This window comes from Triplophysa dalaica, chromosome 24 (genome assembly GCF_015846415.1).
Source record: "Triplophysa dalaica isolate WHDGS20190420 chromosome 24, ASM1584641v1, whole genome shotgun sequence".
In the NCBI taxonomy this organism is placed as follows: domain Eukaryota; kingdom Metazoa; phylum Chordata; class Actinopteri; order Cypriniformes; family Nemacheilidae; genus Triplophysa; species Triplophysa dalaica.
The window spans coordinates 11,938,792-11,961,562 of record NC_079565.1 but is presented as its reverse complement, the minus strand read 5'-3'; the positions used below and the strand labels follow the sequence as shown (position 1 = coordinate 11,961,562).

The 22,771-nt window shown below is 38.4% G+C and overlaps 1 protein-coding gene across 2 annotated transcripts in view; it reads left to right on the top strand.

Moving 5' to 3' along the window:
* b4galnt4a (beta-1,4-N-acetyl-galactosaminyl transferase 4a) overlaps positions 1-22,771 on the top strand; it is a 148,788-nt gene that overhangs the window by 87,505 nt on the left and 38,512 nt on the right. For both annotated transcript variants that reach the window (XM_056739944.1, XM_056739943.1), the window contains exons 5-7: positions 873-963; positions 1,281-1,381; positions 12,237-12,304. In XM_056739944.1, coding sequence (XP_056595922.1) covers positions 873-963; positions 1,281-1,381; positions 12,237-12,304 — 260 coding nt within the window. The remainder of the gene's footprint in view (positions 1-872; positions 964-1,280; positions 1,382-12,236; positions 12,305-22,771) is intronic.

The window sequence follows — 22,771 nt, the reverse complement described above, 5'->3', positions numbered from 1 at the left end:
TGTGCCACTTTAATAACCTTGTTAAATGTATATGTTTAAATCTAAACTAATGTAATTTATTGAAGTTAATTTTCTTTAAATATGTATAAACATACATTTCATCAAAGTGTTTTATATGCCATTTTATTGTTCATTGAGCATAACATATTGCATGTTTTTATGAATTCCTTTTGTCTTGCATTTTGATCCTTAATAAAATTATTGATTCTTACTGATGCCTCGAGTATTTCTCTGTGATTTTGTTATTATTATTTTTAAACATTTCGGGTTTGTTTTAAACCATCAATGTAATTTTTAAGCAAAAGTTGATTTAAATAAAACAACCCAGCATGTTGGGTCAAAGATTTAACCCAACTGGCTGGGTTAAAATAACCCAATGCTGGGTTTGTCCATGTTTGACCCAATGTTGGGTTACCAAAATAACCCAAATTGGGTTGTTTTAACCCAGCCTTTTTTTAGAGTGTACACTGTATGGCTTTGGTATGTGTATCAACAAATCTCAACCATGTTCTTTGTGTGTGGTTACATTTATATTTTTGGATACAGTTAACCGGTAATTGGTGGGATTATTTGTTCAGACCACCTACAAACACTATTCTTTAAGCGTTAATTTTCACTTGGGCATTATTTTATAAGTAAATTTTGAATATACTGCATAATATACAATGAAAGTCATAAAAATCTAATTTGATCTGTTTTTCTCTCTATCAATTGTACTATTTCTTTGTTTTTTATAATAACGATCTCATTAAATCCAGATAAATGAAAGGCAGTTGTATCCGGTCTCACAGAGGAGACATGTTTATGTTGTTGTCTATAAAGTGCTTGTGTATTTTATGTTAATGGATTTTGTTTTATATTTGCCTCTTCAGACAAGAACTACTGTAAAGAAGTTAGCAGTGGCTCCTAAATGGAAGAACTACGGTCTGAGAATATTTGGATACATTCTACCTTACAAAGATGGTAAATATACTTTTATATTAAATACCAAATTGTTATTTGTATTATGTTTTAGCAGTGATAATTATGTATTAAATTAACAGTAGTTTTAAAGTACTGTTTTGACATTTTTAATGGTAAGAGGTCTTGATGACATAAGCTGAAAGGAAATTTGTTTCAGAGGTGGAGCCAGTGCTTATATTTCATGAAAAATTAGACATTGATTTGCTCTAATTGAGTTACATGCATCAATGAATCATCAGTAAGATCAGGAACATGTAGTAAGAAAGTAAAATTCAGATTTCATGTGGATTTGTATTTTATCGTTTCTGTTTGTTCAGGAGACTTTCAGTTCGCAGTTTCTTCTGATGATAACTCAGAGTTTTGGCTGAGTTCAGATGAGAATCCTCTTAACTCACGTCTGATGGCCTATGTGGGAAAGGTGAGTTTGATTAATATTGGCTTCAGGTTGGTCACATTACTTGCTTGAATGCTTCTTTAACTTCACAGAATCTAATGTTCTGTTCAATGTGCTCCAGGTGTGGCTCCTTCAGGTCTCCTTTTACAACCCCATATGTTTCCAAGTGCTATATTTAATTTTAAAGGTTGTAAAAATTAAGGGCTTTCAACATTTCACTTTGTACTACATTATTATCATGCGGGAGTGATAAAACAAGCAGGGTTTAACACTAAACAGATGCTTGGATTACTGCATTTGGTCAAATTGAGCAGGAATCCAAGGCACAATGTAAGAAATGTTAAAGATCATTTGACATTTTATTTGTGTATTGTTTTTTCTATTCGTAGGCAGTGTGCACAGGTGCGCAACTGCACATTTTCAGAGGGGTATGTGAGATCAGTATTGACACCCCAGTATAGCCCCCCCTTGTCCACCACAATATTTAAAAAACACAACAAATAAGTAGACAAGTTGTATATTACCTTTGGAGTCATTCTAGTTATATTTTACATCATGTGAAGGTGACAATAAGATTTGCATCTATAACAGAATCATAAAGGTTACCTTTTACATAAACACTTTTCCAACTGCTTCACAGTGTAACAGATACACAATTCTGAAACGATAATTACCATTCTGAAACTAATGAAACAACAGAACAACAATAATAGTAAAAGAACATCAATTTTATGTTCAGACATGCACAATAAATTAGAGCTGGAACAAACGCATATTTTAATAATCGGACGATTGTTTTTTTTTAACGGATAACAGGCTTAACATTTTTTTATTAGATATTTTGCTTATGATAGCTAAATAAAACCACAAATAAGTCTATTTATTGTATTCTTTGAAAAGTGATTTTCACTTGTAGTAATGTAGAATTTTGAAATTAAAACCTTTACAAAAAAGCTTGTATAGTTGTACACAATAAAACTTCTTTAAATATCTCAAATATAAGTAAACATTTAGAGATGTGCTTGCGAGGAAATAAACTTTTTGTGATCTTCAAAGTTATACATTTAGATTATTCCCTTTCCTTCAACAAAACGTATTATTAACATTATTTATTATTATCAGAATAAGACGAATAAGAAGTATCACATGATATACTTGCCTTGCATTACACAAATAAACAAAGATTATTTTTTTTCCCCACTTAGGCCTACTTTAAAACGAATGCTTAGTTTGTGGTTCAGTAATATTTAAAAAAAACACAACAATTAAAAAGCCTATGTTTAACATACTTTTACTGTGCATTTATAATTAAACTTTTATTGAAAAACGAAATATGATGGATAACATACACTATAACACAAATAAATAAAAGATCTTTGGATTTTGTGGTTCACATTTTATGAAACACAACATCATTAAAGTATAACATAGAGAGACTCATTTATATTTTTTTATTAACAAACGTTCTTTTGCGCTCTTGTCTCCGTCATCATGTCAATCATTGTGCTTTTTCACTGTCCTCACGCAATCTCCCGGTGTGCTGCGCGAGTCAGCTCGTGTTGTTTGCAAAAGACGCATCTGCTCACGGTATATGAACAACATGGGCCTGACGTTCAAACTGCACAGCTCACATCGTCATATGAGGCAAACGTGTCCCACGTTTAATGCAGAACCCGATAAGCTTATATGCATAGTGGGAGATAGTGGGAAACAGCTTTAACAACCGTCTCAGACTCTCCCGAATGTACTTATAAGCTCCTTCACAAACATAGATTTATTTTACAAGCGCCAAAGATCTAGAGGTGAACTAATACTGTTTTGTTATATGAACTACCTCTCAAGCAACATTAAATAAATTAAAGATTTACAGAGATGAAATGATAATCAATATTTATCCACTTGGACATTGTTTTTAATTGTCAATTTACTTGTTTTTCATGTTCTGTTCAAAGTTTCTTTGCTCGATCCATTTGGTCATATGACTGTCACAGAGTGATTGGTTGACAAAATAACTTGATTAAATGAAATACATATTTATTGGACTCATTTAAAATGCTAGTCAAAAGTGAAACTATAACGTTTTAGATAATGACTTTTTCGTTATATGTTTGCTTATGAGGCGCCCATATGCACCGCATATACTGCATACCCCATTTTTGCGCCACTGAGTATGGAGTACGTGTTATGCTTGTTTTTTATTGTATACAATAATCTTTTCTGAACAATTTAAAGGGGTGGTCTAATGGAATATCACTTCTTTAAATGTAGTTAGTGAGAAGTATAGCTGTTTGAGCATAAACACATCGCGTCACAACACTCATCGGTCACAGAAAATTAAGATATTTTCTTTATGATAAATCACTTTTTAAAGACTACAATGAATTGGGACAACAACATACTTTTTCTGGGTTAGTGACATCAAAAATTCCTAAATGTCCATTGACCCTGCCTCCTGGAAAACGGATTGGGTAATTGACCCTTTGCCTGAAGTTTGATTGACAGAGGACCTGACCAAACAATATGCCGATATTATGCGCCCCATATTGCTGTTCACCATTTTGTCCGACAATTAAACCATAGAGTTTAACAGGCTGCATGCTCAGTGGTTTTTAAACTCCTTCGTGATTGTTGCTGGCCGTCACACTGTGTGAAAATGATCTCAGCTAAAAGTCATGTCGGTGTGGAATCTTAGCTGTCATAGGGAACAACAATAAAGACTTCTTAAAACAGACTCATACATGAAGAATTGTCCGAAGTTTTACCTCATAGACTGTCATATGATCGCAGAAGTACTGCATCTCATCAACACTGTCAGAATTTTATCGAAGGAACATTTGAATCTTTATGGTCATAATCACAGTTTCACTCGTGCCTAAACGTGTCAGAAAGCAATGGCGCTTTTCTGTTTGTTTACTTTATTCCGAGTCACTTTCACATCCTAAATTTATACTTCAAATACATATTGCAGACCTTCTTATTGTTTTTGGCCGACAGTACACATAATTTTTTTGTCCAGAAATTATTATTTCACAATAAATATTCATTAGTGCAGTGGGAGCGCTTTGGCTGATCTCGGACATAAGAAAAGTGGGGCGGGACAGAACCAGGATCTCAACAGCCTGTTTTCTGAGAATTGAGATGATTGTGTAAAACGTAGGTAAAATATGTATTATATAAAACATAATAAAATTAATTATTTAAAAAATTGCTAAAATAGGACCCGTTTAAGTCTTAATTTTTACATGTGACATTTTTACAAATGTTCGTAATATTCAGGGCTCTAGGGTCACAGATAGAAGAAATGAGTTTCTTCAATGTAATTCTATGTTCGAGGAAAGTTTCACATGTCTCAAAATTAGTGGTGGGCATAGATTAATTTTTTAATCTAGATTAATCTAGATTAATTCCAAATTAATCTAGATTAATCTAGATTAAAATGGCTCATTTGAATTCTGCCGAAGGCATTCAGAATATGTGTGCTACCCAAATAATGACTAAAAGTAAGTCTTTGAGAACGGGTTTCTCAAGCCAGGTGGCGCATTAGACCAGGGGCTCATCTCCTGTTTCCAAAATGCATCACAAACTGCTTGAGAAAGCTGTTCTACTATGATAATTGGTGATGAAAATTAAATTATGTTCAATAAGATGAACTTGTGTTTACTTCCGCATTAGCTAAGGGATGATTTCCGTTTAGGTGGTACTTGAGACTGGAAGAGCTCCTACAGTACATTTACATTTAGTCATTTAGCAGACGCTTTTATCCAAAGCGACTTACAAAGATTGAGGGAGCAACAAGCGATATGTCATAGAGGAGCCATAATACATTAGATCTCAATACAAAGTTACTGGTTTCAACTAAAGCTAGACCACTACCTGTTGAGAGAAAGTGTTTTTTTTAAACCAATTCCGCATTGCACAAGGTGCAAACAACCTTAGTCTTGTCGATGTTTCTATTGTGAAGCTTCTTAAAAATTAATATTCCCTGAAGCAAACCCGGCGGCTTCATAGCTGCATCCATGTTAGCATGTCACGTTTGATGCGGTAATTTCACAGTAACGTTATGTTGTGTTCAGACCAAACGCGAATGGCGTGTCAAGCGCGAGTGATTTATATGTTAATGCAAAGAGCCAATAGACCTACTTGCTGCGCGAATCGCGCGAATGAAGCCCTGGTTATGAGATGATGAGGCGGCTTCTGCTTCCGCGAATGACGCGAATCACGCGAGTTGAAAAATCTCGTTCTCGCCCGGTACAGTGCAGTTAAGCTGGTATACATCCGCGCTAAAATATCAAGGTGAAAGTCATCATAGCTTGCGTAGTATAGACCCAGCTCCCAACCCAACTTTGAGAATAGATTAACGGCGACATTTTTTTTAACGCGCCCACCACTACTCAAAATAGTCTGAAAAGTATACAGAAGAGGAAGAAGACTAGCCTTAGCCATCTTTCATTGTTACAACCTCTAGGAGTAAGTCGTAACAGAAAAAAGGTTCTTTGTCGACACAGAGAGTTTTGCCAAATAAAGAATTGTATTAAATACAGGGAATCTCTTCAGGGTTAGACAAGGCCAATTTTTTTTACAAAATCTACTTTTAGAACCTAAATAACCTTTTTAGACTGAAAGTGTTCCCCAGAGCTAAACGGTTGTGGATCCATTTGCAGTTTATTGGAACATACAACTACAAAAGATGTCAAAAAAGAGGCAAACAGGTATATCATGAGCAAGGCAGAACTCCTGAACAGGAACAGGCAGAAGGTCAAGACGGGCAAAATGTAGGTATAAACAAACAAGACTAGATAAACGTGAGTTTAGATTATATAGTCTTGTGGAATGAGGAACAGGTGCTACCGTAATCAGTATGGGCAAAGCATTATGGGATATGAAGTCCATTAAAACTCTGGAGATGATGATCTCTGGTGATGCGAAGGAGGATCAGATATACACCCACCTAAAGGATTATTAGGAACACCTGTTCGATTTCTTATTAATGCAATTATGGTGGTGATGTAATGGTGTGGGGGATGTTTTCTTGGCTCACTTTAGGGCCCTTAGTGCCAATTGGGCATCGTTTAAATGCCACGGCCTACCAGAGCATTGTTTCTGACCATGTCCATCCCTTTATGACCACCATGTACCCATCCTCTGATGGCTAATTCCAGGAGGATAATGCACCATGTCACAAAGCTCGAATCATTTCAAATTGGTCTCTTGAAGATTACAATGAGTTCACTGTAGTAAAATGGCCCCCACAGTCACCAGTTCTCAACACAATAGAGCATCTTTGGGATGTGGGGGAACGGGAGCTTCGTGCATCCCACAAATCTCCATCAACTGCAATATGATATCCTATCAATATGGGCCAACATTTCTAAAGAATGCTTTCAGCACCTTGTTGAATCAATGCCACATATAATTAAGGCAGTTCTGAAGGCGAAAGGGGGTCAAACACAGTATTAGTATGGTGTTCCTAAATAACCCTTAGGTGAGTGTATGTGTGACAGAAAGGAAGATAACAAAATTACAAATCAACTTAACTGTCTCCCTTAATCATTAACAAAGTGTAAAAGACATGTAAACAAAATGGCGTCTGACCCCCTACCTCTGTTGAGTTTGGCAAAAATATGTACAATAATTTAAGATACAAATATTTTTAAAGTTAAAGAGTGTATATACAACAATCTTAAAATCCAAATCATAAAACAAGTGATGCTCTTATACAAAAGATTGTGGATTCAAGTTACTATAAAAAACACTCTAAAGCTTTAACACAAAAATGACTCTCTGGGACAACGTGGTGTAATCTCAGGAAGTTGAAAGTACGAACAATCTCACAAATCAAAATTTAAGAACGAAAGCAAATCACGAATGTAACTAGAGTTACACAAAGCGTGAAGACACCTGACACGATTGCACAATGTCATCAAGGCCATGGACGAGTGTTCGGGGCGGTCCTGATATCCGTGGAAGGTGCATATCCAGGCCAATCATCATCACCAACTGGTTAAAGGAGTCGACACCCACCTGGAACATAAAAATGTCTTGGTGGATGAGCAAATACAAACAAAACAAAATTCAGATGCATAGGCTTTCTCAACGTCATAACAATCATACAGAAATATCATATCTCTTCTCTTACAGACGAATAAAGTTACCAGATTATTCATAGCAGTGACATTCTAATGACAAACTGTTGCACAATGTGCCGGCATCAGGGCTTTAGCTAACTGCTAATATGTCAAATATGTAATATATAAAGGATTTTTTTATAATCCAATCATAATATAAACATAATAATTACTTTGAAAAATAGCTCAAATAGGACCCTTTTAATTCTATATGACATTTTTTTTGTTTGTAATGTTTTTTGTAATTTCTCTGCCATGAGAGGAAATAATTGTGTCCGATAAGTCCCTCCATCTGAAATGGAAAGTCCAGTCCCTAAATTTAAATTCAGTTGGTGCCGAAAGTAATTACAGGAATTGCACAAAGTTTGACATTGGCATTTTGCTAAGCAAATGACATACTCGAATAAACTTTATTTTATACTTGACCAAGTATACCAAAAAATATAAGCTAAAAATGCTCTCATTTAATGAGTGATTTCAGCTTTATAGGTTTTATTGTGGGCAGGGGTGTCAATTTCCTCACACAGAGAGCCTTACTGCTACTGGATTTCATTTATGTTTATTCCCCAGATGTGTTTTTCCTTAGATCTGTTTATCCGTAGATCCGTATAAGCGCATTGGCTTTGTAAAACACAATTAGCACCTCGGTCAGATACCTACGAGCGTGTTTGGGGACTTTGAGGTTTACTAGAGTATCGATTACGTCTGGCTGAGAAAGGGCTTGACTCGCCAAGGACTCGATATCCTGGCACTGAGACGCGTGATCGATTGAAACAAAGAGGCACTGAGGCGTCTATTTGTCTGTGAGGATTCACAGCTTGTCCGGAATTCCAAGTGACTTCCTGAGTACGATCCCGACAGACCTTTCCAGTCACATGTAGGTGGGGAAATCCAACCAAGAGTAATAAAAGAATGTTATTGCATATAGACATTAAGTTTGGCTAGAAAAATCTCATGACAGTACTACAAGCAAGCAAGCTAAAGTTAAGATTTCTTTCAATTCTGAGCTGTCTACTTGACAAATACAGAATGAAGTGGGAACAAAAAAGCTGACCCAAAAAAGACATAAGAATGCAGTATATTTCTTCACTATAATAGCTCTATGACTCTACTCGTCCTTTATTTTCTGTTTGCCCCCTTTCCATTCTCCAGGGTCAAAGATAACCGAAATGAGTTTCTTCAATGTAATTCTGTGTTCAAGGAAAGTTCACGTGTCTCAGAATAGTCTGAATTGTATACAGAAGAGGAAAAATAGTAACCTTTGCCATCTATCATAGAGAAATATTATATCTCTTCTCTTACAGACGAATAAAGTTATCTGATTGTTCGTAGCAGTAATATTCTAATGACAAACTGTTGCTAAATGTGCCGGCATTGTGGCTGTTGATAACCGCTTATACTCTATATCACATTTTTAAAGAAACTTTATTTAAGAAAAAAGCTTGTGTCTCATGTAGCATGGTAAAATGGTTTATATGATAAAAAGTATTTTTTGAAGTTGATTCATTTTAGTCACTGTCCATTTTTACAACATTCTTTTAAATAACGAATTTTGATGCTTGTCCAACCTACCTTACTTAAGTTAAATCAACACATTTTTTGGTAAATTTGGACACAACATGATTTTATATGTTTAATTATTCAACTTTATCCACTTATGTTGTGACTACTAAAAGGATTTGTGTTGTGTTAACAGAAACTTGTTACAGCTGGGCAGAGGACTTATATTTCCCAGCATTCTTTGCATATGACTGCATTTTCTTAAATAACTGTTATTGTATGTGTTTTTCAGTTAAAAAAACACTTGTTAGTGTTTAATGTTTTTTTATCTTAGGAATTTAGAGAGTTAGCAAAGAGTTTGTTATATTTTTAAACTTTGTGGTTACCGTTGTTAAGAAAAGCGTTGCCGTTGTTTAGGGAAAGGGGGGGTTACACTTTTAAATTTGATTTATTGTTGAGCTCTCTCAACTCAATATCTTCTTATTGAAGATAGATGAAAGAAGATAAATGAAAGTTTTGTCTGATCATTCTTGTTCAAAAATAATAATCTTGAATGCATTTTTTTATTTAGTGTGAAATACACATTTTAGCACAATCAAATTTGATCAAAGTAATGATTTAAAGCAAATACTAGATGATTCGACTAAACAAGATTGCGTTAACTTAATGTAGTGTCTTAAGTTTACTGAAATAGTAAATGTTGCTTAAATTAAACATAATCCAGTTTTGTGGAACCTGTGGACATAAAAAGTCCAACATATAACTTTTTGAGTGTAGAACCATTACAATTTACCAAATTATTTAAGGTGTTTTTTTAGTTTATTTGTAGCTGAAACACTCATTGTGTTCGTAAAAACATTTACCATGCTGAATATAATGTGAAATATATTTTTAAGAAATGTTTACTACCTTTTGTTATTCGCTTATTGTAAAACGAACTTCATTTAACTTAAAATGAAAGCTGGACTATCAACATGTTAGAACATTTTACAAGAGTGCTAGTTTCATGCTAGCCGAAAGTGATGCTAATTTCAAGTCTTAAATGTGCAATTTTACACAATTTTGTAATTCTGTTGTTGATGCCATAAATTGCAAAATTACACATTCACCTTTACCTATAAAACATATTGCTAATATGTAGTTCGCACTATTTTCTGCCCAACTGTTAGATGTTCAGTGGAGTTCATGCAGAAAAATGAGTCATACATATAAATAAAAATATTTTTCTCTATATCATATCACTAATGTGTTTCCTTGCACAGCTTCAGTGGGGAAATTTCAGTGGAATAACCGACTGCGTCTCTCCTTGGGCTTATTTTTAACACCTCTTGTCTCGTTTGATACATCTTTTTCTTAGCAAGTTTTCCTTAACAAGCCTCGATATTTATTGTGCCGAACTGCGTCGAAGCATGCACGGAGCAAACATTTCCTCATACTCTAAACTTTTCCCCAAACTATCATTCAAGTGGAAATGTACTGTAGCCACTGGAGGCAAATGCCGAGCCACACACACACAAGTACACAGCGCATCTTTGTTCTCAACCCCCACAAGAGACCGAGTTGCGTTTGGCAACGAGGTAATTAGCATTGGCCGAGTCACATGGTGTCACACCTGATGGTCAGGCAAGGTGTGTGTGAAAGTAAACACACTTTTTTTTGTGAAACAAGGAGCATGTGTGGGTGAATTAGAGTGGAGGGCATCTTTGAGACTCCGGTGTGTGAAAAATGAAAGACGTCTTTGAGAGCAACAGGGATCCACGAGGCATTATGATTCATTGCAGCGATGTGTGATGTGCACGGCGGCTTTGAGAGTGAGAGAGACGCTGCACGTGACAATTAAAGACAGGCATGCTGGGATGGAGCGCTGAAGATTTTATTTGAAGAACCTGGCCCTGTAGGTCAGGTTGGGGAAGTTTGGGATTTAAAGAAAAAGTTTAAACTGCAACTCAAATAATGCCGCTCACATGAATAGTGCATAGAGTTTGGCATAAGCATTTTGCTAAGCTAATGTCTTACTTGAATAAGCAAAATAAATGCTGAAAATGCGTGAAATTGTCCATAGACTTATATATTTTCAGCGTCTTAGCTTGGCAACATACCAACAACAACTCTTTGAATAAAACGGTCTGTTAGTCGAATCTCACGTGCGCAAAATGTAAAAATAACTATTTAAGTGGTTAAGGGAGTGTTGCGAAACTTATGAGGCTTCTAATCAGCCATGTGTGCTGTCTTCAAAGGGAGATATAACCCATACTAGACAGTGAGACAACTCACTAGATTTTGCATTGTACTGATGCATTCTATAGTAAGCATTTCATGAACCACAATGCATTTCAGCATAAATTTACCACACAAGTCATTTATCTGATGCCTGTAATTATATTACAGATGGAGTAGATATATAACTTATATATATTAATAGATATATTATTTGTAAATGATGATCCAAAGATGTGAAAGACCCTACCATGTGATATTAGGGATGCTGGTACACTCACTACTACAGCTAGTGAAAAGAAAGCGAAAATGTGTCTTTTGACGCTGTGTTTAACTCGTTAACTTTGAATTATTATATTTGTATAATAAACTGAATTCTAAATTATTGTATTTTAAAGATGTGTTACAGATGAAAATACATCATTTTTACATTTTAGTTTTCTTAAATATGTTTTAGCATTTAATACTGTATCTTATGTATTTCATCTTTTTTATCTTCTATGTTTGGTGTATTTTTATTTCCTGTTTTATATTTACTGTGTGTTTTTTTGTGGATTATGTAAAGAACTTTGAACTGCATTTAATGCCTAAAAGCTAAATTGTAATAATTAAAATTACAATTAAAAAAATAGTTATTATGAAACAACATTTTTATTATTATGACTATCATTATTATGAAATATTATTTTATTATTGACTATTCATTATTATTGGTAGTAGTAGTAGTTATAATTGTGTTACCCAAATGGTCCAATGCTTTTGTACCCGACTCTGTGAGGTTTGCACCTGAACCTGAAATTTTTGTTCCTCTAAAGTATTTACTGTTTTTAGGCTATATCCCTCTAAAACTTTTTTTATAAATTACCATGCATACCTAAAACAATATGATAATTTACAAATGTGTATTTCACAAAAACAGATCATAGGCGTTTATCAGATCTAGCACACTTCCAACAAGTTAAAAAGCTTTAACTTTTTCTAATACTTGAAATAAAAAAATAAAAATAAAATAACTATATATTTATTGTGTGTTTCAGCTGGGGACTGAGTGGACTGCACCCGGGGAGTTTACGAAATTCAGATCCCAGACATCGAAGTCTATGCAGTGAGTACATAAATGACAACATTTAAATGTGCACCAGACAGCAGCTGTGACACGAATCAGCGAATCACGACTTACTCTAAACACTGCTTACTCACACACATTTCTCGATCAGGAAACTGCTTTTTTTCTTCCCACTTTCATACCATTGTTTAGCTTACAAATGGACTAATGTTTATAATTGCTGCAAATAACAAACATAACTAGAAATGTACATTTTCTGAAGAAAATGTGAGTGGTGCTTCGTGGCAAACCATAGAACTGTGCACTCACTAGGGTGGTGACACATGAAGGCTGGAAAGAGTTTATCCAATCGCCATGTCTCTACAATGTTCTGATGCTTAGATATAGGTATTGCTAAACGGTTGCTAGGCTAACCTGTTTGGTTGCTATGGGTGTGGCTTAGCATATGCCAGTTGATGATACTAAATGCTATGAGTGAAATGAATCAACCCCTGAGTCTCTACGATGTTCTGACGCAGAGAAATAGGTATTGCTAAACGGTTGCTAGGTTAACATATTTGGTTGCTAGGGGGCGTGGCTTAGCATCTGCCAGTAAAGATACTCTCAGCTATGAGTGAAAAGAACCATCCCCTATGTCTCTACGATGTTCCCATGCAAAGATATAGGTATTGCTAAATAGTTGCTAGGCTAACCTGTTTGGTTGCTATGGGCGTGGCTTCGTAACGTAATGAAGTTCCTTGGATACTGATTGGTTGCCTATGTCAATACAGCCACTCCCCTTGTCTCTACGACACTGTGCTGCAGAGATATCTACCTGGGACTTTTATAATGGGAGTCTATGGGAGCGGTTGCTAAAAAGGGTTGCTATGGGTGTGGCTTCATAGCTTCAAGATGATCTTAAAAGGCTGATTGGTTGTCTGAGTCAAATGAGCCCACCCCCTTGTCTCTACGACACTGTGCTGCAGAGATATCCACCTGGTTCTTTTATAATGGGAGTCTATGGGAACGGTTGCTAGGTTGCTGTAAATGGTTGCTAGGGACATGGCATCATCGCGTCATGATGACCATGTGATACTCATTGGTTGCAAATTGGAGTCAAATAAGCCCACCCCCTTGTCTCTAAGTGGTTGTACTGCGAAGATATTCAACACGGGACAGTTATGACAGTTGTGAAGGCTTATATGGGCATGTTTCCTGCCCCATGTTAAATCAATGGGGAACTTTTGGGGGCTCTTACACCCCAGGGGTACAGCTTACACCCTAATATGATGTATGTTCTTACAGAGGCTGATAGGCTCCTCAAATGTTGTAACCCTCATGAAATTCTCGCTCGGAGCTACGACCCATTAAAGTTGGATGCCATGTTAAGTCAATTGGATGTTTATGGTGTTTTTTTGCCCCCCTATCAAAGACAGGGGCATCTGCTCCTCCCAATTGCTTGTAAAAGTCATAGCACACCATTCCCGTATAGGCCGGTCGTTTTGAGCCCTCATCTGTGGGCCTACATCAAAAGCTGCGGTACAAGAAGTGTGCTGAAATTTTCACATAAAAGAAGAAGAAGAAGAAGCAGCAGAATAATAAGTATCCACAACAATAATACTGATGCTTTTTCAGAACACCACTAATTACATCATACAACGTTCAAAAACAAAGCTAACAAAGTGGGAAGTTGTATTGTGAGCTATGGTTGCATTGTGCAGCTTGTTCATATTTTTTCCTAGATTCACAAGCACAAGAATGTGTGTCTTGACACACATCAACTCATTGGTGACAAAGGATTCATCATCCAAACAAAAGCTTTGCAAAGCTGACAATAAGATACTGAGTAACGTCTATTGCCGTCTCCAGAGTCTATTCTCTTCTTCCTGTGTCATTGTCCAATCAAGAGCCTCTATTCGGTCTTTGTAAACAAACCGCCCACACTCATGTCTATTGATTCAGTCATTTTACCCCTGATGGTACTGATTGGGCTGGTAATTAGAGGAAATTGCTGCCCTTTATCTGATGGGGCATTTAATGATTTCCTCTCTCTGCTTCGCTCAAAGAGCCGGCATCATTTAGAGCCACGCGACCGCTGTGATTTTAAATATCATACTAAAGAATTGCACTTTTGCTTCTAAGATAGAAACACCTTTTTCCGCTTTCAATAAGCTGAGTAAAATCGGTCGATTAACATATTGTGTTTTTCTAAAAAGCCTGTTAAAGCCAACAAATCATTTTAATTTGATGCTCTGCATCATTAATAACGGTGTGAAATGGTTCTCTTGGAATTAGCAGTGAGTTTGTTTCCATATGTGCGGCTGTAAAGTGATCTATAGCATTCTCTTTTATTGTATATTTAATTACGCATAAACTTATCCGACCCCATTTCGTAAATCTTAGTTTGAGTATATAGATAGTAGCAACTGTCTCACCTTTTACATATTTTCTGGGCAGGTCTGTATATTTTTAGGAATATTATTTCACAGTTCATGCAAGTACGGTTACGGGTTGATACATCTTGATTGCCAGATTTTTGTTGTCAGTTCACTGTTGTTTCTTTTAAGTGTCAGCGTTAGCTCAGCTGTTTCTCAAAAAACTGTTGAAGAGCAGTATGAAGTTTGCCAGAAATATACCACAAGCCCATTTTTAACCATCTTCGTGCACCCTTTCCAAAAACCACATGTGCAGTCAAGTCAAACTAGTCTTTTCGACTGCTCACATTGGCCTGTGTGTACGAAGGACGAGATATGACTTAGCATTTCTTTGCATTATTCATCCATTGTAGTGGCCTGTAAGTATTTCACCTATTACTGCCCTTGACGTTGGATGGAAAAAAGTGCACCCTTGGGAGCGACACTGAATTGCTCAACGAAGTGGCTTATCTTTCCTATAGATGAATTGGTAAAGCATAATGCTTAATGCCAGGGTCACAGGTTGCCTGATAAAACATACAGTATGACTGCATTGTAAGTCAGTCTGGATAAAAGCATCTGCTGAATGAAAACAATGTACATGAATAAAATCCGAAGATTTAAGCCATTTCACATCATTCTGATAAGCAGCGGTTATCAACATGTACTGTACAAAAATAGAATAGATAAGAAAACATGTCTGGATGTATATTTTATGGATGGTTGACTATAGAGGGGGGGGGACCCAAGCGAAAGCAAATTTGCCAACATTAAAGCTTTTTTTCTTATAATCTTGCTTCTAATGTTTGCTCTAAGATAAGAGTTTCTTTGTTCTTCTCTTATAATGTGTGCCGTGATTTAAAAGGCTAATTCATGCATGCTAATAATATCTTAATCACTTTTATGATAATCAAGTAGATCCATAATTAGCCTCAGATTAGATTTGATAGTATGATGAATTTCATCCGGTATAAATGCATTGTATTGTGAACAGTTATGCTAACTGTGTACCTGGGCCATTATAAGCTACAGTATGTAAAACAAAGTACCGTGGTATTTGAACCATGACACCTGTAACAGTTTCTCAGACAGCGGTGAAGATGTTACAACACCAGTATGGTTTTTAAATGTACTTTGGAGCATTACAAACATCGCTTTGGAAAATCTTTCAATGATTTTATTAATTATATATTTTTTGTCAAATACATTACCATTTGTATAACCACAGTTTTATTACCAATTAGGCATGAAACAATATTATCGATATCGTGTTATTGTCTCAATATTATCGTGGTCACATGACTGTATGAAACCAGAGATCTTCTGGGCCGAACAGAGAACGTTAGAAAAAATGATAGATGTAACCTTTGTCAAGGTCCATCTGGTGCAATGATTTTATTGTATTAAAGGGATTTTTGGGTCATTTGACCCATTTCATACTATAACTCATACCTCTAAGCGACATTTATAGAAAAGAGGATGCTTGAGGCACGTTTCCAAGTCATAATTTTTCATTTTAAATCATTTGCCATTTTAAATATTGCCAAATATATAGTCTCGTGGACTTTATATCGAGGTATTACCGTACGGTAAGATTTAGATTTTATTATTACATCCCTGTTACTTATACTACCGATTAAAAAAAGTAAAAACAATTGTTACAATACCATGTAGTTTAAGCATGGTGAATTTTTGTTACTCTATTGGTATATTGATTTTGGTATCATGCTATATATCAAATTATACCACGGGGCTGTGGAATGCTTGGTTCTGATTGGCTGATGAAGGTTCTTCCGGTGTGCAATATTTTTCAGTCAAAGGCACACCTTTAAAGTAGTTCCAGATCTGTTGACCGAATTACAGTTCGATATCACTGAGCCAAGTTTAATCGTTATAACGGATTTAAACTGTAGCAAGTCCACCACAAACAACATTGAAGACGATTTAAATTTCCAGAAATATCTTTTAATATGTATGTGTGACCTTGCTGAGAATCGTACTCCTCCTTTGTTAACACAATGCTTTAGCTGATGATAAAAACACAATACTGCGTGCTAGAACACCCAGTACTTTTGTCTGTATGAAGAAGATGGGGCTTAATGGACCAGAGAGACTCTGCCATTAGCATTGTCCTATAAATACTCAGCACACATAAATATTGAATAAATTAGTCAATTTTTTATCAGACAAAACCATTATACTTTAGTATTGAGTGAAATAAGAATAATTGGATTGAACTTTCCTCTCGAATTTTCTACTCTTATGTGGATTTGGGCTGGAGCCTGTTGCCGTGCATTCTGGAATTGCCTGTTCCTCACAGATACATGTGAAACTAAATTGAACTGAATTAATGTTTTATGCTGTCTAACTTTTACAAAATTCTTTATTTCGAAGTTTGTGCTTAAAGTGCTGTCTGAATAGGTACTTTAGAATAGTTTGGAACGGTTATGTTTCTCTAAGATACACCTTCCACGTAAGACAGTTTTAAATAAATTGTGTTTTTTGTGCACTTAGTATCTCCAATGTTAAATATGGAGAATCTGTCCAAAACCACAAAGATCTGATTAACAAAACAACAGTGAAAGAGACAAAATGTGTAGTCACTTACTGTGTTTATCACGATTAGCATGATCACGAATCAATGCTGTTATTGAATTTGAGCAAGAGAGAAATACTGAGGCAATGAAAGATATTGATTGGAAGATAAGCACTTCGCTTTTAATGTGGGATAGTCCATTGTTAGTCTTTTTCACAAGCACAGATCATTGAACAGAAAAGGCATCTTATCTAACGGCGGATCAAGCCGCTATGAGACACTTCTCTACTTGCATCCATTCAGCGTGCACTCGCTTGATTGAATTGAGCTCCTGCTTGTATTTCGATGAACTCCAACTCTCTCGTAAATCATGAAAGTGATTATCGAAGCATCTTTCCTTGCTGAAGAAAAAGTGTGCACATTTTTGTTTTATTGCAGATGTCTGAAAAGTTCCTTAGAAACCTCCTGAAGTGTTTTGTTGAAAGCTAACAGGATACATCCCACGTATGGGTTTGATCATTTGTTAGTAGTTTGATCAACTCTCAAAGTACTTTTGGTGGTTATCTTATATGCTTTCATCAAATTGATGTTGAACATGCAAGCTGAATGATGATGCAGGTCTGCAGTCTCTGATGGGCTTTCCATTAGATTAGTCCTACTGATGCGATCGGATGATAATATGATGGAGTGACAAACGCTGTGTAGGAAAGCCAGGTGGCCAGAATGCCTGTGGAAAAGCACCATATGGGAGGATTCAGAGATGGGTTTGCTGAATGTGAGATCTGTTTCTGCACTTTAAGAGCAAGAGAAGAGAGATGGGATGAGACGTAGAGAGAGGGGCATCATATCAGTGTATTTTTAGCAAGCCCTCAGGCATTTCCACAAAAGTGCTATGTCATACTGCCTGGAAGTCTGGAGCAAATGTTTGTATATTGGTCTATGTTTCTTTTCACATCATCGTGTGCTACACATATATAATTGTATATAGGCCATATCATATTCTTTTATTGAATGGTGAAAACAGTTTGGTTCAATTGTGATGTTCATTCAGTGTATTTTTCTTACTCTACTGGCAGATATTTTTTCTTGCTTTAAGAATTTTGATACTATTTTCCATAAACAAGACTTAATATTTTAAAGTGAATGTACAGTTGATTTAATACGTTTCAGATACCTGCATATGTACTGAAAAGCAAGACAAAAATACAAAAAAATATTGTAGTGGAGTAGGCGGGGCGAGACCGTGGTTCGGTGAGTAATTGTGAATTAGCGCCAGCTGTGCGCACACCGGGCTCGAATCACGTAGGAGATAGGGAGCATATAAAAGGAATCGAGCGACCGGACCGTCGAAGAGAGAGGACCGGGCCCGATTATATGTTAAGTTTATATTTATGTTCTTGTGTTTTGTATTTATGTTTTGTTCGCCGGCCGTCGTCCGTGAGGGGCCGCCAGCTGTTATTATTTCTGTTATTAAATGTTCGGTTCCCGACTCCTTCCTTCCCTTTTATGGAGATTTGTTACAAATATATTTCTTACAGTCAATTCAATTCAATTCAAGTTTATTTATATAGCGCGTTTCACAATGTGCATTGTTCCAAAGCAGCTTTACAGGGGCAAACAGGAAAAACAGAAAAGGTAAAACACAGCACAGTGCATGGTGTTTGTAGAACAAGCAAGATCATTCTAATAAATAATATCTAATTAATAAATAAATAAATAAATGCAGTCTCCCGGTGAGCAAGCCAACACTGCCCTGCGAGGAACCCAAACTCCAATGATTGATTAATGGAGAAAAAAACCTCGGGAGAAACCAGGCTCAGCCGGGAGGGCCAGATCCCCTCTGACGTGTCATAGCTGCACTCAGTGACCCCGACCATAAGCCACCGAGCAAATATCCATGAGGAAGAGGGAGAGCCCACCATCTGTAACCCAGAAAGTCCCACTCACCGAAAACCGTGCAGGTTCAACCCGGTCCCACTCCACGATCTACACCAGAAAACAGAGGAACAACCAGGGAAAATTGTAATGGCATGTTGTAGCTTTATTCCTCCATTGTTCGACATCGACCACAAAACAAGGCCAAACCGGACCCACACAGCCCCAGCAGATGAATCCCCACAACCAACGAGTCCCCCCACTCCACTCCCACTCCACACAAACATCCACCCAACAACCTCCAATCAGGGCCACTGAATGCAGCTATAACTTCAAACTGCTGACATGTAATGTAAGTTTAGCATTAAATACCAAGTGTAACTTCAGCATTAATGTGACAAGTAGTCCGTCTTTGCTATTGGTTGGGGATGTAGTGGTCTGAGCTGGGATGGTCCAATGGTCGTATTTCTCTTGGGTGGTGGAATTGCATTAGATGGAGCTGGGATGGTCAGTCAGTCTGTAGCTGTAGCTGGCGTAATCTTTAGGTGGGGATGGGCATATGTCGATCATCTGGACCTGGCGGAATTTCTTCCTACCTCGGGATGGGCATCCCGAGGCGAAGGCAGAAGGAGAATAATTAGCGTAGCTGCTGTTCATTAACTATGCATTAAGTGAAAGCTTGGCTGAAAAGATGTGTCTTTAATCTAGATTTAAATTGGGAGAGTGTGTCTGACCCTCGAATAGTATTAGGAAGGCTATTCCAGAGTTTAGGTGCTACGTATGAGAAGTCTCAACCCTTTTTAGTGGATTTAGTTATCCTAGGTGTCATCAAAAGTCCTGAGTTTTGAGATCGTAGAGTGCGTGATGGGATGTAATGTGATAAAAGCTCAGTTAAGTAAGTAGGGGCTAAACCATTTAAAGCTTTGTAAGTAATTCAAAGAAATAAAATCAATACGATACTTAATGGGTAGCCAGTGAAGCGATGATAAAACTGGGGTTATGTGATTGTATTTTCTTGACCTGGTAAGAACTCTGGCAGCTGCATTCTGAACTAACTGTAGTTTGTTTATTGATGATACAGGACAACCACTAAGTAAAGCATTACAATAGTCAAGTCTTAAGGTCACAAGTGCATGAATAAACTTTTCTGCGTCAGCAACACATAAAATATTTCGTAATTTGGCAACATTTCTAAGGCGGAAGAAGGCTGTTTTTGTGATATTTGAGATGTGATTTTTAAATGACAGGTTGCCGTCTAATATAACGCAAAGGTCTGTATTTGTTGGAGTAACAGTGAAGCCTTCAATTTGCAGGCTGTAATCGGAAATATTCTGTTTACGTGTTTTTGGTGCTATAAGTAATATTTCCGTTTTGCTAGAGTTTAAAAGAAGGAAATTATTAGTCATCCAATGTTTTATGTCCTCGATGCACTCTGCCAGTTTGGATAGTTTGAAGGAATCATCTGGTCTTGATGAGATATATAGCTGAGTATCATCTGCATAACAGTGGAAGCTAATTCCATGTTCCCTTTCTGTCGGTCTCTCGACGTTGTGTCCAGAACGACAGATCGGGTTCGCCCTTGAGAACCAATAAACTCTGACTACTATAGAAAAGGACAATGAAATTTGGCGAATGAAATTTGCATGCCGGTCTCCGCCCTCGGATGTCCGGTATAAAAGGAATCCGGCTTGCAGCATTCATTTACCTATTGTTCTTCAGAGCCTTCGCTCATGACTACGAACAAAATGAATTCAACGAATTCTTCTTCTACATTGACGGATCTACGACGTAGAACAGCGGATCGTCCCTACCTGCAGTGACCTTCCCATGGGCGTCTCGGCGGTTCCGGAGGTGTTAGAGATTTTTTCTTAAAAGGTCCATTCTCCAGCGCGGCATGTCCCGCTGTTCTCTTGGGTGGGGTACTCTCATCGAGGAAGGGGATGGACACGATAGCTGCGTCGAGTGTTTGGGCGTCCAGCACACTGAGGCAGCTTTCATTGACACATCCTGCCCGCACTGTGGGCAGATGGTCATACAGAAGTTGAGGTCACGGATGGCTGTCTTCCTACGGCAACCAGCCACCATTTCGTTGATACCCGGGCCGTGACGTCGGTGGCTAAGGCCCTGATGCCCGCCAGTGCTAGCAGCATTAGTGATGTGGGGACCTCTGCGAACGTAAACCTGCCAGCCAAGTGCTCACAGGCCGATCGCACCCCGATTCGCTCTTCTGAACGTTCCCCAACCGGCAGTGGCATACCGTCCGGATCCTCAGGCACGCACTCGGAAACAATGCATGACGTAGATGAGATGTCGCTTGCAGCATCGGAGGGAGACTGGCATGCGATTCTGATGAGCTCCCCCCCTGAGGGGTCGAGCTCAGGAGGAAGCAGAATTGATGTCTGCCATGCTAACCCGGGGATACGTGGGTCCAGGGGTCCGAGCAAACCGCGCCCACCCGGGTGCAATTTTTTTTCCGGAGGTGCATGAGGAGCTGTGTAAAACTTGGAGCGCTCCACTCACGGCCCGCTCCAGTCAAACCAGCTCCGGCTCCCTCACTTTCCTCGATGGTGGGGCAGCCAAAGGCTACGTCTAGATCCCCCGGCTGGAACGTGCGGCTGCGGTGCACCTGTGCCTGCAGACGGCTGCCACCTTGGGGAATCGGCCACGCCTACCGTCCAAGGCGTGTAGGACTTCGGCATCTCTGGTGTCGAAGGCTTGCGCTGCCGGCGGGCCAGGCTGCCTACTCTCTCTTCGCCATGGCCATCCTGCAGGTCCGCCAGGCCAAGGAGTTGAGAGAGCTCCACGAGGGTAAGGCCGTCCTGGGTATAATGCAGGATCTCCGTGCCGCCACTGACAGCGCTCTACTGGCGACCAATGTGGCGGCACGGGCCCTGGGTTGGACGATGTCCACGGTTGTGGTCCAGGAGAGATACCCCAGGCTGTACGTTGCGCAGATGAGTGACACCGAGAAAGTACGCTTTCTTGATGCACCCGTCTCACAGGGTGGGTTGTTGGTAACACAGTCGAGGACTGCGCTCAGCAGATGCCTAGAGGCCTCCGAGATCCCACGTGACGTCTGCTTCCCGGCAGCCTAGGACCCCTTCGACATCCGCCTCGTCTCCGCTCCAAACCCTCTTGGGACCCCATCCGTGTTGTGTCCACTCCGCGCACTGCGCCTCCACCTGGACCGCACGCAGAGCTCAGAAGCTCTGACCAGCTCCTTGTCTGTGTTGGAGGACAGCAGAAGGGGAAGGCTGTCTCCAAGCAGAGGCTGGCGCACCGTTACGACGGCATAATGATCTCAGATTCTCCCATGACAATTGACAGTGAGGGCTTACTCCACAAGGGGTATAGCCACCTCCTGGGCACTAGCCAGAAGCGCCTCTCTAGCAGACATCTGTAGACCTGCGGGTTGGGCTACGCCCAAACACCTTCGCAAGGGTTAACAACCTTCGCGTAAACCCGGTGTCAGCCCACATCCTTCGTGGCGACATGTAGGACTGCAGCATCGAAAGCAGCACTAAGGTCAAGCAGGACTAAGAGTGAGATGTTAACTTTATCTGATGCAATAAGAAGGTCATTTGTAATTCTTACGAGCGCAGTTTCAGTGCTATGATGCGGTCTGAAGCCAGACTGAAACTTTTCGTGTATGTCATTATTTTGTATATTTGTTGGCAAGGTTATTAAAGGAGTCAGATCTCG